This window comes from Polypterus senegalus, chromosome 15 (assembly GCF_016835505.1).
Source record: "Polypterus senegalus isolate Bchr_013 chromosome 15, ASM1683550v1, whole genome shotgun sequence".
Taxonomy (NCBI): domain Eukaryota; kingdom Metazoa; phylum Chordata; class Cladistia; order Polypteriformes; family Polypteridae; genus Polypterus; species Polypterus senegalus.
Window position 1 is genome coordinate 1,331,383 of NC_053168.1, and position 16,329 is coordinate 1,347,711.

The window sequence follows — 16,329 nt, forward strand, 5'->3', positions numbered from 1 at the left end:
TCATACCAGTTTAAATTTAAAACCAAAAGAGCAGACCTCCACTCTGAGACCAGTGTGTAACAACAGAAGAGACCTCAGCACTTGAAGCAGCCTCCACCCAAACTCGGGAGGCAGGCTGATGGCCTTCACAGGCCCAAAGTGGAGCAAAGGCTTTAAAGTCGAAAAATATCTTTGAAAGGGGCAAGAGAGTCCAAGGGACCAGGCAACGTTCCTTTAATAGTCAAAGGTTTATTATAAGAATTCAAAATTGTTACTTTGAAAAGGCAAGCAAAGGAAACAAAGTAGGTTTTGCATAAAAGGAAAACAGGACCTCAATGTGAAAGCAGGGACCAAAACTAGCAAAATGAAAAAAAGAATTAAAGCACAAAGCAAAAGACACATCAGGTGCCGCTGCATCTCAGATAACACTGGGGTGGGGCAGAGGTAAGTGAATGAGTGAAAGGCGCTATATCACAGATAAATAGATGATAGGCACAATAAAATAAACAGATAGAATGAAATGTGTAATATCAGACCTGCAGCTAGGCACTCTGTCACATAGAGAGTGAAAGGCACTAAATCCGAGAGATGATAGGCACAATATAAAACATCGACAATTAGACGAGTGAAGGGCACGATAGGCACAATATAATATATTGATAAGTCAATCATCATAGGTAGATAAGTAGGGATTGCACTAGGGAAAGACACTCTATCACCTAGACGGATAGGCCTAATGAAAGGCACTATATCACAGATAAAGGCCCTGTTTAATTGTGTCAAGGGTTTGTTTGAGGTGCTGGTTTGTCACATGACCGCAGCTTCTTGCTTTGTCCTCCTCTTGCATTCACTTATGGGAAGAGGAGGGGCCAGGGGCGGGGCCCGGATGACACCACCACTCCATCGGGCGGGTTCAACCAGAGTCGCACACACTCCCTTCCCTTTGTGCGCCCATTAAACCAGTCCCCCAAGCTCTTGTGTGTGACGCCTCAGAATGGCTTCTCTTTTATTTATTCCAGACCTCCAATTCATGGTTCTAAGATGGCTACATGTCCATCTCCTCCTATTTCCTATGTTAATTTTGTTTTTCTTCTGTCCTCACAGGAAGTGAGCACCTGCAGCCCCGACTACTACAAATGGACGCAGTACCTGTTCACTAAGCTGTTCGAGTCCGGCCTCGCTTATCAGAAGGAGGTGAGTGATTCAGATGCTGCCATTTTGTGCTCGAGCAGGTGGCTGAGGCTTTAAGGCTCTTTTTTAACATTGTAGGGTGACATTTGTAATTAACATAATGGCATGCAGCTTTTATGTAAATTTTTTCCATTTGCATGTAGGCACCATTTTGGATGGCAGAGCGTCTAGAGGGACCCCCTCCATCCTCTTCCCAGTTTGCATAAATTAACAGGAAAGTGTCAAAAGCCCCCCATCTCCCTTTGCTCTCGAGACTCCGAAAGACGGAGAATTCAAGGACGGGAAGTGGACTGTGCAGTGTGGGCTGTGGGCTTTGTTTTTTTATTTGCAGTGTTTTTAACACTTGGCGTGAGTCACGTCCAATTACACGTTTTGCTCCACCCTGACTTCCTATAAAGCAGGGCTTGAAATTCGGCCCAGAATTCTGTGGCTCCTGCACAAACTTACTACTTTTACACAGATTCTAATTTTTAACGCGTGAATTTCCCGCTCATATTTTTTTGGTAAGCACTGCTTTTTACTTATTGCAACGATATGTCATTTTTTTTAATCTCTGTTTTATAATTCTGCCAGATTTGTTTCATAGGAATTGATAGCTGACGTTTGGTTAAGGTCGTATGCTCAGGACGTCACCGTCCTGTTGCCGTTGCTCTTGACCGGAACACCCAGTGGGCTGTGCAGCCAGACTTGAGCCCCTTGGTTTAAACTGCGCTTTATAAGACAGCCGAGCTGAACGTTGTTAAATTTAAGGATTAAAAGCATGTCGTGCGTGCCAGTGATACAGAAATTCAGTAAATTGACTTGGATTGCTTAGTGAAGTGGTATTCAGGTTCATTCTTTTTTATTTGATGTACCGACTGCTGCCAATTTGTGGCTGTGCTGAGAAATGTAAAGAAACTCACCCTCGTCAGTTCTTTAAAATGTTTGTGGTGGGCTGACTGCCATTAAACCGGAATCTGGAAGCTTAAAGCCCAGTGAGAGAATCACCCGTGGACGACTGCCACCTCTCTGACTCTGACAAGGCGGACAGTCCAGCAGGACAGTGGGGACCTCGTAGGAGGCCTTTCTCTGTGATGCCACAATTCCGTTTTACGTTCTCTTATGATCTTCCGGAGATGCCGTTTGGTTTTGACAACATCTCATGGTAATCTGAAAGCCAACGTGCTCACTGGGAAACTACAAGTAATACCAGTTACCGTCATTCTCGAAATTCAGAGAAAAGCAGAGAGGCATAAGGAGAACATGCAAACTCCTCACTGACAGTCAGGTGGCACGCTGGATCAGTGAGGTGGCAGTGCTGATCCACAGTCTGCACACATGTGCCACCTAAGCACAGATTGTAACTAAACATTTCAACTTTCCTAAGTTAACAGCATTCACATTCACAGCCGCACAGTATGTTGACAGCTCAACTGTATTAAAGCTGCAGAGAACTGCACGCCAGGGCATGGATTAAGAAATAAAAAGCAGAATGGGAAATAAGTTGAGAAAAATAAGTATGCTGTTAAGTTACTCTACTTTCTTCAGCAAGCCAGTGTTTTTTATTCATAACATGGATGGAAGTCTCTGCATGCAGAATTAAAGAAAACAGCAGAAATGACAAGTTATTTCAACGACTGGCTGATAACCTTATCTGTTCTTATGACCCGCTGGTAACACCGCAATGAGTAAGTTGTGTCATTTAAAAAAGGCCTGAAATCTTAAAACCAAAGTGCTTTTTAAACCAGTAAGTCCCCTTGTGTTTTAAATTTAAGGGGGATTCAAAAATGAATTTCAAGCCCTGTTCCTGGGCCATTTCCAAATATGAATGCATGTTTGGCATCCCTGGTCCACCTTCTTCATTCTTCTTGAATGTGTTGCACTTCAGTAAGTGCCCTTCTCACTACTGGCATCAGACGTCAAGGGCCTGCTGGGTGGTGTCTTTCTTACTGTGAGGCCTTCGGATGCCCAGTTTATGTCCCAGTGTCTCTCGTGGTGAACCCAATAAACAATGTTCTCTTTCTTATATTCTGTGTATCGCTTATTCCTTTAGTTGACTGGTCCTGACAGTTTTCAGATCAGGTAGTTATACTCACTAAGGATGGCGCCCGTGAATGAGTAAGAATTTCACAGCTGTATACCTGTGACCATACGGTTCTTATAAACCTGTAAGACCACATGAAAATAAAAGATGAACAAAGAACAGTAAAGCCAGGGGTGAACCTCAGCGGCTAGTAGCGATGAGGTCAATGGATCCTCGTCCTTGATGTTAGTTTTGCTTTGACGTCACTGGGCTGCTGGCCAGGGTGTTTTCTCATGGGCATCAGCTCCTCAAACACTAGGAGAGGTTCTCGAATGCAGCAGTGAAGGACAAAACAGAAGAATCTCACTCCTTTATGACCACAGAGAGTCAAGCCCTCAGTTTTACTTCTCTTGTGAAGGACAGCACCATTTTTTTTTTTCTCCCCATCACTGCACTAAGATCCACACACAGACCACACGTTAAGCACCCCATGCTGGCCCTACCAGCTCCTTCACCAGCAGCTCCACAAGCTTTTCCTAGATGGTTCCCAATCCAAGTGCTGGCTGGGCCTGTACATGCTTAGCTTCCGGTGGATTACCTGTTCTAAAGTGCATGTGGTGTGCCCACTGGCTGCCCGTGACCCACTAAACTGGACAAATTGAGTGTACCCCTGAGCACATGCAGGGTTAAATGTAAAGTGTTTGCCTATAGCCTCCGTTCAGTTCATTTGTCACTCGATTGCTTATCCTCTTCCTCACTGGCTGTCACTTGATGGCCCAAGCAAGTGCATACATGGTGACACTGACTGTTTCACGGCATATCTTTATTAAGTAGTGCAATAATTTATTGGCGAAATTAAGCATCTGTACAAAGCAACTAGGTCAATAAAAGAAAGAATGAATTTCAAAGAGTAAAGATCTAAATAATAAATACTAAAGAAACCGAAAAGGAAATCCAAACCTAAACAAAGCAAGTCTGCAAAGCCAAAATGGAGAATAAAAGTTGTCAGCAATGACTCCGACACAGGATCAGTGGTAGTGGTACCAGCCTAGCATTTTAATGGATAACACAATTATTAACAATAAGCAAAAAAATAGGCTATTATCAGGCCGCTGTTTCCTTTCCTTCTCCTCTGCGTGTTTATTAAGGGCGCACAGTTGGCCCCGCATCGGACTGATCGCCTTCTTCCTTTCTCCTTTCCTCTTCCTTTCTCCGGCTAAATAAATGGCGACTGACGAGAAAGGGGAGTGGCTTTCTGAGCCTGGGAGGGAGTGGTGAGGAATGTTCCGGGCTGATTAATGACAGCGTCCCCTCTTGTCCCCGAGTGGTGTCCCCAAGGCGCTCCCATGTGGCCAGGTGTTTATCTGTTGCATTCTGTGATTCACAATTCTAATTACGAAGAGCCATACAAGTCTTGTTTCACAGTGTCGTGTCCACACAATGACACACCTGACCTTGGTTTAGAGGCCAGGGGGTTTTATTGCTGACTGCAGTTATGGACTGTGCACCCGTACTTCTTGATGTTTCTTTCCACTGAGAACGTCTCCGTGCTGGACTGTCCCCATCACGTCCTAAATTCTGACCCTTCCTCGGTTGCACAGGGACTGCAGACTGAGCCGACAGCCTTGAGCTTCATTGCCCAGTCCATCTTCATCACCAGGGGGCCTCCTGCCTCGTCTTTGAACCAAACAGTTTCTGATGAGATTTGCCTTCATTAATTGCCGCCGTCATTCTGCTAATGATTAGATGTCTGATTTCTCCGCAGACAGCGCGGTGCGGTGCTTCACACTGAATGTTTTCAGAATGGTAATTATAGTGACGCTCGCTGGCATCTCATCTTCAAGTCCGTGGTTTTTTTTTTTTTTTCAAGTAATTGCAGGTGTCTTCAAACTTGTTAACTGGAACTAATTACCTGGGTGATGTTGACACAGCCATGTTGGTTGACTAAATTTCACGCCGTTGATTCCGTTTCCTGCTGCCGTCTGCATTTTCTTTCCGTAGTTCTTGTGATCTTCACGTTATGTGCCATGGCGGCCTGTGTGGACAGAGGAGAGCCTGTTGAATGACAAGGACAGGCTTGTTGTTGTGTCCCTCCTGTGTTTTAGTTTTTAACTTTGTCACCTTTTGCTGGTACTGATAGGTGACACAATTTATTTATTAAACAAGGGGCACACAAGCTTTCATTGGCAGGACAAAGACATCTGAGCTTTGAACAAGTAAAGTTGTTGGTGAGTGTTCTTGATGATCGTCCCCTGCCCATTTTTGCTGATCATTCATGGTCACTCCAAGAAACTTAAAGTTGCCACCCATCAGTAGATGGCAGTGTGGTCTGTTTCCTGAACCCTCTGCCCAGCTCCTTGTTTTTTGACTCTGTTGTCTTGCCCCCTCTGTGTCAGTGGGTAGACCTCATCTCTGTAAGCCATTGATGGTAAGCAGGCCTAACGTTAGGGAGTTGTTATAAAATCTGGAGATTTGTGGTCACTCACCTGCCATGACCTAGATCAACTGTGTGTTGAGGGTCAGTGTGGGCATGGTGATCCAAAATCCAGCAAGAGAGGGTGGCATTAGATGGGACTACAGCAGAGTTGTTTTCATTAACTGGGGGTGTCAGGATGGCATGAAGCCCAAAGAATGTGAAATCCAGTTATGGTAGTATACCAGCTTCTCTGTCCATACTCCCACCCTTTCATTTTCTGAACCTTTTCATGGCTGAAGCCAACACTCAACAAGGTGCCACGTCCATTACGGGACCCTCTGCACAGTACTTGCCTCAGGGTGGCCAGCCCAACAGTAAGGACACTGGAGTGACCAAAGAAAACCAACATGGAATGCAGTGCCAAAGCTGGGCTCACTGGTACCCCCAAATGGTATGTCAAAAGGGGCCTTGGCTCATTGTCCTGTAACATAACCTAATGACGCTTCAGGTCAGGACAGATGAGTGGACATTCTCCTTAAGAATATTCTGGTAAAATGCCCAATTCATAGTTCCTTCAATAGTGCCAGGTCTTCCTAAGCATACCCTCTGCCATCACAATAGCCCCCGTCTTTTATTGTAGTTCTGGTGTTCTTGCTGTCAGAAACCAGAGACAGTGGGCTCTGTGTTGTCCACCAAGTTCTACTCTTGACATGTGTGTTATTATTCAAAAGGCTTGAGGAACATCCAGGGGTTTCTTTGCACTGAAGCTCCCTTTTCACAGCATGGGTTTTTACTTTGCTTCTCTCCCATGAATCCCATTTTTCCTCAGCCTCTTTCCTGTGTGTTCATAGGGTCGACTTTGTCACTTATCATGGAGTCCTGAATAGCTGAGATTAGAGAGGCCAGCAGTTCTTTGGATTTTCTTATTCTTCTATAAGTTATTTTGCACACTCCATGTCCAGATAACGGCCCTCACGTATGTGCCTTGGAAATGGCTTTGTCACCCTTTCCTGGTTTAGAAGTTCAAACATCTTTTTTCATTTCTTTTGTAATTTTCTTTAGTAGAGCTCTGTGCCCATGTTTGTTGGGCCTGTGCGGGTCAGAGGGCTGCTCTTGAGTTTGGGGCCAGGCTGCTTTTGTTATTAGGCTGCATCAGGATTTTTCTATAGATTTATATTATATTACTAGCAAGCGGAGAAGTAGTGTGTTAAAGAAATAATGCAAAGAGTACGCGACACGTGTTTCGCCCTAATTTTGGGGTCATCAGGCGTACATACTCAGTGCACCCCCTCTCAGGAATCGAACCTCGGACGTTGGCGCTAGAGGTGAAGCCTCTTCCATTGTGCCATGGCATGTGGTTTGTCTATTTGAGCGTATGTAGATTGGGATATATATATACATATATATATATATATATATATATATATATACCCCCGTGTTTCGCAGCGGAGAAGTAGTGTGTTAAAGAAGTTATGAAAAAGAAAAGGGAATATTTTAAAAATAATGTAACATGATTGTTAATGTAATTGTTTTGTGAGTGTTACTGAGTGTTGCTGTCATCAAGGATTTGATTATCATTATTTCTTTCAATCAGGTTCGTATTTGTAGGATGTGTTGTGTTCAAGTTACATTCCGTGTTTGTCAATCGTTGTAAAGATAACAGGTTTCATTCATCGATTCGTTTCTTACTGCATCAATAAACAGCTCGTCTTCTTCTTTATCTGAGACCTTACACACTGCATGCACGGGTTTTTTTTACACAGTCTTCCTTTAGCGGGACATTGACTTTTTCCACCGTGTGCTTTGTTTCCGCAGTAGCTGCGCTTATGAATATGATTCTATGTATCAGACGCTTCAAATTTTTTGCTGCCTTCTCAATTGTGTAATTCGGTTTTTGTTCAGCGCTCTTTGGAACTGTCGCTTTTTGTCTGTGCACTGCGTCAGTTCACGTGAGCCACTTGGTGTACATGCATCGAAGGTTCCCAGCTGTGCTGGTGCCATCTCGTGTGATGTCCATGGCTGTATCTAATGTTAGCTAAGACCCGGCACTTAAAACTTTCTCTCGCAGTTTTGCTGAGTTTGTGCCAAACACCACCCTGACCATCTCATCTTCGTCTGCATAAGCACAGTCCTTCACCCGTGAATATTTACCGGCAGTGTTTCTATTGGATTGCCGCTGACGGACGGCCTTATATGGGCGGGCACTAAATTACGTGGGAGGCCATCGAGCAGATGTCTATTATAGTCTATGGACGAAAAAATAGGTTCCAGTTATGACCGTTACGCATAGAATTTCTAAACAAAACCTGCTTAACTTTTGTAAGTAAGCTGTAAGGAATGAGCTGCCAAATGTCAGCCTTCTACCTACACGGGAAGTTGGAGAATTAGTGATGAGTCAGTGAGTCAGTCAGTTAGTGAGTGAGACGGTGAGGGCTTTGCCTTTTATTAGTACAGATATTATATTATAGCAGTGTTTCCCAACCTCAGTCCTGGGGACCCCCTGTGTGTGCAGGTTTTTGTTCCAACCAGATTCCTAATCTGTGACAACACCTGATAGCACTGAGCTCCTTTAATTAGCTGGGGTTATTTTTTTTTATTCTACATTCAGAAAAGCACAGCAGCATGATTTTTACATTTATAAGACATTTAGAAATATTTCTGCTTTTGTATAGATTTAAATGCTTAACTCTCTTTTGTATGACAGTAATACAGTGGAACCTCGGCTCACGACCATAATTCGTTCCAAAACTCTGGTTCTAACCCGATTTGGTCGTGAACTGAAGTAATTTCCCCCATTGGATTGTATGTAAATACAATGAATCCATTCCAGACCGTATGAACTGTATGTAAATATATATTTTTTTTCATTTTTAAGCACAAATATAGTTAAATATACCACTGAATACACAGCGTAATAGTAAACTAAATGTAAAAACATTGAATAACACTAAGAAAACCTTGAACAACAGAGAAAACTAAGACTGGAAGAGTTCGCGCTACAGCCTTACGACCCGCTCGCTAAAAACACTTTTTTTTAATGAGTTTTAAGCACAGGGAAAAAAATGAACATTTGAAAATTTAATAAACAACCAAGAAAGGTAACATTGCAACAATGCACGCGCACACCTTGTGTGTGTGTGCGCGTCCTGCGCGCGCCAGTGTGTGTGTGTGTGCGCGTCCTGCGCGCGCCAGTGTGTGTGTGTGCGTGCGTGTGTCTGTCGCGTGGGCGCCTGTGTGTGTGTCTGCACAGGAAGAGACTGAACATGTGCCGTGTGACCCCACGCATGCGCACTTCACCAGAAGACACACACACGGACACCTGGACGCACATAGAGTTTTATTAAAGAGGATACAGTATATATTTTTTTTTTTTTACCAGACTTCGTTTTCTGATTGTTCCCAAAGCACAGAACGTGTGAAATAACATCAGTTAATTAGCTCAGGAGTCCAATTAAAAACAGAAGCTGGTTGGAACAAACACCTGCAGCCACAGGGGGTCCCCAGGACCGAGGTAGGGAAACACTGTGATATATTATATATTACTAGCCAACCCGCGGCGTAGCATACGCCGCATAATCAGGCCGCTTTTTAAATGATTTTTAAGCACAGAGGAAAAAATAAACATTTGAAAAATCCGTAATTTAATAAACCACCAAGAAAAGTAACATTGCAACAATTCACGCTACGAACCAACATACAATTGTCTGTGACTGAAAACCAGAGGAGCGCCGTAGCGCCTTCTCCTTCCAAAGTGAAGGATGGAGTTGAACGGCGCTCGTTTGGTACGCACTGCCCGCTTATGTGCCCGCCCCCAACTCCCTGCCTGTGTACAGTCCACACACACCTGTGAGTCACGTTGACTGTTAATTTTCCAAACACCGCCTCAGTCGGTTTCCACGTTGATTTTTCATTGTTCTTTGCGGTTCCGACTGCTTTTTTTTTTTTATATATAATCCACCAAGTCATCCGACCAGGGGGGGCTTTACAAAGGGCAGAGACGTAATCAGTGCGAGCGTATGACCCGCACGTACTGGGAATTTCTCATTCGTGGGGAACAATTGGAAGCCACGGTCTCCATCATAAATGGGGTTCAACGGCTTACCCACGCCCCCCCGCGCCGGGTAGACGCACGTTGATCCATTCAGTGTAGCGCGCGTGCAGAACCGGACATACAAGTGCATCACAGACCTGTTAATACTCAATCTCACGTGGCTGAAAGCCACTTGTCCCTCTAAGAATTTGGACGCCGACCGCTGTTGGGTCGTGTAACTCTATAGCAGGCAGGAGTCTCGTTCGTTTTCGGAAATAAGCAGCCAAATCGCTCCACCAACTAAGAACTGCCATGCACCACCACCCACAGAATCGAGAGAGAGCCATCAGTCTGTCAGTCCTGTCCGTGTCCGGGCCGGGTGAGGTTTCCTGTGTTGAGTCAAATGAAGCGAAAGGCTCCACACCTGGTGGTGCCCTTCCGTCAATTCCTTTGAGTTTCAGCTTTGTAACCATACTCCACCCTGAACCCAAAGACTTTGGTTACCCGGTTGGCTGCCCTGTTGCAGGGCCTGCATTGGTGAAGCAGGTGAGACGGTAATGAAACAGAGGCACAGGGCTTATTGGTTTTTAAAGACTGCTTCCTTCATTGGGTTTTAAACGAACCAACACACAATTGTCCGTGCGGCACTCAGGGTGTAACGAGGAGAAGGACATCCACTCCGCTCCCTCCGTCATGCTAGTCTGCTGATTTCTCGTTCAGTATGCACTGCCCGCTCATGTGCACACCTTCAACTCGTCACTCAAGTCTTTGTACAGTCCAGATGCACCTGTGACTCACGTAGACTTTTCATTGCTCTGTGCGGTTTTGGCTGCCTTTCTATATATAATCCATCAAGACACCCGATCACGGTGGTAGCGAGGTGGGAGGGCGCTGTGTACAAAGTGCAGGAGTATCTAAGAAGACGCATGTTTGTTACGGATGTGAATTGCTGTATGTAGCGTGTAAAACAGTTTGCTATGGTGCATGCGGTCGTGCATCGTAACCGAAAACTCGTTTTTTAAAGACTGCTCACTTCATTGTGTTTTAACCTCAGTTGTAAAGGAATGTTTTAAGGATCCCATGGGATACCCCTCGCAAACCGTTTTACACGCCGCATACGGCGATTCACCTCCGTGAGAAACATGCCTCTATGAACAGTCAACGTGGGTCGGAGCTGCATGTGACCTCTACAACAGACGAATATAAATGACGCCGGTTTTTCAGTGTCGTCGCCTCCGAGTCGGTGGGCGTGACTCTGTGAGTTGTCATCGTATCCAATGGTCTTGGAGTTGGTGGGCGTGGCTCCTTCCTGCGTGCGCCATAGGTGTCTCACTTGTCGGTGGCTTAGTGAATCCACGCCCCTTCCAGAGTGCTTTCCATGGTTGTCTTGCCTTAATGAATTATATATATAGATATTATTATTATTATAGTAGCTGCGTAAGGCCGTGCTGTAAAAAGCCCAGGGTCCTAGAAACTATTGAAATCGTCAGGAAAAAAATCTGAAATGTAGAGATGTGAGATAATTGAAAGGAACGACTCTGGGCGTCTCTCTCCTAGGAGGATTCGATTTGCCGATGTGCTCGCCTCGCTTGTGTTAAGAGCGGCTAAGCAAGTTTTCTGTTTCCTTGGATGCCGACTCCACCTCTCACTTCCGTGCCAGGCAGACACACACTCTCACTTCCACGAGTAGACGTTTATAAGATTGTATTATTCTAGCTGTACAGTATAAGCCTGTGCTGTAAAAAGCCCAGGCTCCTAGAAACTATTGAAATCATCAGAAAAAAAAACTGAAATGCAGAGTCTGAGAGTTCGTTTTGCAGATGTGCTCACCCCCTTTGTCTATCGGCGGCTGAGCGAGTTTCTCTCTCCTCAGAGGTTTCATTTTGCTGATGTGCTCGCCTCGCTTGTGTTTTAATGGCTAAGCGAGTTTGTCTTTCCTCGGCGGTTTCACTTTGGTGATGGAGTCGCTTTCTTTCAGCTTCATGCTGTAGCCTCGTCCTTTGTTCTTGTTCCGACTCGTTAACTTGGGGCCGCCTTGCCGGCTCTTTGAATTCCATGCTGTGGCCTCAAACTTCCGGGCCGGAGAGACAGACACACGCACTCTCACTTCCACATGTAGACATTTATATATAAGATTATATTCTATTTCATTTTTATTGATGGATTGAAGGCCAGAGGTCCACATGACCATCATCATCTGATTCTTCCATGTGAAGCTTATAAACCATGAGGACTGATTGAGATCATTTATGTTAGGGGAGGCTGGGTGGTCTCGTGGCCTCGGAGCCCCTGCAGATTTTGTTTTTTTTTTTCTCCTCCAGCCCAGTTTTTTTCTGTCCTCCTGGCCTTTGGTCATTAGTTTATTCTTTGTTACTTGGTATTGTCTAATCTTATTTTTATATTTTTCTTTTTTCTTTCTTCATCTTGTAAAGCACAGCGAGCTCCATCATTTGTATGTAAACCTGCGACAGAAATAAATGTTGTTGTTTTCTAGTGGTTATCATGGTTTTCAAAGGGGTGTCCAAGGCCCACTTCAGCCACCATAGCACTTGTACTTAATTTCCTTGGGTTTGTGAGGTGACATTGGACGTTTTGTTGCACGAGTTCTTATAGTAGCGTCTTTTTCAGACAATATTTATTTATTGTATCCTCACTAGTGTAGCAGCGGCTCATCTTTGCCGTTGGAGTTTTCACAATGCACACTTTCTCAATGTGGAGCTTCTCAGCTCAGCAGTAACTATGGCTCTGCTCTTTGTTGCCCCCTACAGGCCTTGGTGAATTGGGATCCCGTTGACCAGACCGTTTTGGCCGATGAACAGGTGGATGAGAATGGGTGTTCGTGGCGCTCTGGAGCGAAGGTTGAGCAGAAATACCTGAAGCAGTGGTTCATCAAAACTACAAAGTATGCCAAGGTACCCGAAGCAGTGTGTCCGACTGCCAATGGGATGTTGAATTAGTGGGAGTGAAAATAAAGCAAAACAAATATGGAAGATGGGGGTAGAATTGAGCCAACCTCAAAGCAAAAGTAGGCAAAAAATAAGCAATAGAGTAATAAATAGATCAGCACGCCGTCCACGTGTTGTATAAAAATACATACATACAGTGCCGTGACATTCCCTTTATTTGTCACAATGAATGGCTTCAGATCTTTAGACAAAATGTAATATTAGGTAAAGGAAACCCGAGTTAACGTAGAACACCTTTCCTAAACTGCTACTTAATATATTTAAGTGATAAAGTGGTCCCATATTGCCCAAATAAAAAGGTCATTGCTCCCTTAGCTACTCCCTGATCCAGCTGACCAACGGTCAGTGATAATTTGACTCAGCTGACTGAACACGGCTAGCCCTGTTAATCTAAACGGCATCATAAACTGACCCTCGCCATGACCGTGAAGTCGTCCACCACAAGGACTCTTGGCCTCAATCATTAGAAAGAGAGACGAGAAAAACAAAAGTTGTTGAAATGTACCAGCTGGCAAGGAACAAAGTGATGCTGCCACGTCCGAGGGTCTGGACCATTTGGAACAGGCCAGTCTGCCAAAGCGACCCCAATGATCCCCAAAGAACTTCAGGCCTCTCCAGCCTCAGCTAAGAGCAGCGTTTATGACTCCATTATAAGAAAGAGGAATAAAACGGGATTCATGGGAGAGGAGCAAGGAAGAAACTTCTGCTATGCAAAGAAACACCGGGGCAATAATAGAAGAGTCAAAAGAGGAGCTCCAGTAAAACGTGGGGCTACGGGTGTGATGGTGTGGGACGCACTACTGAAGGAACTTTGTAACGGCCGACCACTACACTACACTACCAAGACCAAGGCTTCTGTATCTAGTAACAAACCGTACTCTTTACAAGTTGTACTTTTTCCCCACACGACAAAATAACCAGCAAACAGTAGACAGGAATGTAAAACCAAATTCAGATTTATTGTAAATGATAAAGACAAACAAATAATGTAAATATATGCCCACAAAACCCCTCTAACCCAATGACACCAGTGACTAATTACTATACTGTAGAAAACACGAATATACAAATATTTACAAAGAACCCTCCTTTGCCCCTAAGCACTAACTGAACAAACACAGACACAGATGACATGAAAGTGACAGATGAGTCCAAAGGCTAATAAAGTCCAGCAAACGTTGGCTGTTGGCTGGTGGGATGTCTTGCTTCCTCCCAACAATACAACAAAAACCAGCCTCACCGTAAGTGTCCTTATGGTTGGAAGTGTCCTAATGGTTGGCAAAAGTCCCATCCCCAGGGTTCCTCGGTGCTGGCTGTTGTGATGATAATCCTGATCCTGAAGAAGCAAGTAATGGACTGGTATGATGTTCGGAAATGAGTTGAAATATGCGCAGAATGATTCTTGTTCTTCCTCTCTCTCTGTTTCTTTACCTCCCTTTTGCTCCTCTTGTTCAAATGCAGAATGTCCCGGATGTAACTGGTGGATCCAACAGGTGATTTCTGTCTCAGGGCAGCGGTCTCCCTCCATCATCCGTCCCCTTTTCACTTACAGGGACAACATTTACTGATACACATATAGCGGACAGTAAACGGGATGATGAAATGAAACACAGACTATACCTCTTATTACAGTATCTCACTAAAGTGAGTCCACCTCTCATCTTTTCATGGACAACACTGAAGATATGACACTTTGATCCAATGTCAAGTAGTCCGTGTACAGCTTGTATCACAGTGTCAATCTGCTGTCCCCGCAAAGTAACTCAACACACAGCCATTAACGTCTGAACTGCTGGCAGCAAAAGTGAGTCCACCCCTAAGTGGCAAATGTCCAAATTGTGCCCCAAGTGTCAATATTTTGTATGGCCGCCCACCATTATTTCCCAGCACTGCCTTAACTCTCTTGGGCATGGAGTTCACATGAGCTTCACAGGTTGCCACTGGAATCCTCTTCTTCTCCTCCATGATGACATCACGGAGCTGCTGGATGTTAGAGACCTTGTGCTCCTCCACTTTCCTCACAGATGGTCAGTAGGGCTTAGGTCTGGAGGCATGCTTGGCCAGTCCAGCACCTTTACCCCCAGTGGTCGTCTCGGAGGTGTGTTTGGGGTCGTGATCATGTTCAGTTTCCGAAGGGAGGCGATCACGCTCTGCTTCAGTATGTCACAGTACATGTTGGCATTCATGGTTCCCTCAATGAACTGTAGCTCCCCAGTGCCAGCAGCACTCATGCAGCCTCAAACCATAACAATCCCCCCACCATGCTTGACTGTGGGCGAGTCACACTTGTCTTTGTACTCCTCACCTGGTTGCCGCCACACACGCTTGACACCATCTAAGCCAAATAAGTTGATCTTGGTCTCCTCAGTTCCAGTCATCCATGTCCTTAGTCTGCTTGGCTTTCTTGTGCATCATCTTTAGAAGACGCTTCCCTCTGGGATGACAGCCACGCAGACCAATTTGATGCCGTGTGCGGCGGGTGTGTGGTCTGAGCACTGCCAGGCTGACTTCTGCAGCAATGTTGGCAGCACTCATACGTCAATTTTCAAAAGTCAACCTCTGGATGTGACGCTGAGCACATGCACTCAACTTCTTTGGTCGACCGTGGCGAGGCCTGTTCTGAGTGGAACCAGTCCTGTTAAACCTGTCACTGTATGGTCTTGGCCAGCGTGCTGCAGCTCAGTATCAGGGTGTTGGCCATCTTCTTACAGCCTTGGCCATCTTTATGGAGAGCAACAGTTCTTTTGTTCAGATCCTCAGAGAGTTCTTTGCCATGAGGTGCCATGTTGAACTACCAGTGACCAGTATGAGAGAGAGTGAGAGCGATAACACCAAATTGAACACACCTGAGACCTTGTAACACTAAGGGCTCATTTATACTTCACGCTCAGAATGCGTACGTGCCCGCATCATGATCTGCCACGCGTTCTCAGCGTTCATTTGATGCGTCCTCTGAGCAGGTCCTCAGAAATTAACGTGACACGTGTGCGAGTTACGGTACCAGTTAAAAGTCGGGGGCGCAGTGTGATTAAAGTTGGACTGTGACGTCAGAGTCTCTGTTTACTATCATGTGACAGAAAGCCGCTTTGTGGATTCTACGAGATCCAAGTGCGCGCTTCAATGTTTGATAAATGGTTCAAAGTGTTGAAGCAAAATGCCGACATACAGATGCATTCATTGTGCTTTTATATTCAAGCGTCACATATTCCCGATCGTAATGACACGATACGTTTTAAAAGTCTCACATACCGTCTTCTGTGCTGTCTCTTTTTCTAGGGCTTCCTCCGCTCCTGACAGTAGCAGCAAACGGCAATAAATCACCACACAAAACACATTAAATGTCTGATATTCCAACTCTCTGCACATTTAGAATCCTAAGATTTATACTTGATATCACTTTCATGATGAAATGCATTAAAGTATCTATGTTACATTTTACAGATAAATCGTTAATCTCATTTAAATAATGCACACTGTTAATAATTACACATGTGGGGGTGACACGGTGGCAGAGCGTTAGCACTGCTGTCTTGCAGGGAGTCACGTCGCTGGTATTCCCTGCCTGTAGTTTCCATGTTTTCCTGCTGGGTTTCCACAGTGGGCTCCGGTTTCCTTTCAGAGATATGCAGATGTGGTGACACTAAAATGACGCCAGTGTACGCGAGTGCTTGTATTCACCTTGCGATGAGCCGATGCCTCGTCCAGGGATTGTTTCAGCCTCGTTCCCAATGCTTGCTGGACGCAA

At 45.0% G+C, this 16,329-nt stretch overlaps 1 protein-coding gene across 2 annotated transcripts in view; it reads left to right on the forward strand.

Annotated features, from left to right (window-relative positions):
• The window catches only part of lars2 (leucyl-tRNA synthetase 2, mitochondrial), a 183,961-nt gene that overhangs the window by 79,914 nt on the left and 87,718 nt on the right, over positions 1-16,329 (forward strand). For both annotated transcript variants that reach the window (XM_039736507.1, XM_039736508.1), the window contains 2 exons: positions 1,084-1,173; positions 12,387-12,530. In XM_039736507.1, coding sequence (XP_039592441.1) covers positions 1,084-1,173; positions 12,387-12,530 — 234 coding nt within the window. The remainder of the gene's footprint in view (positions 1-1,083; positions 1,174-12,386; positions 12,531-16,329) is intronic.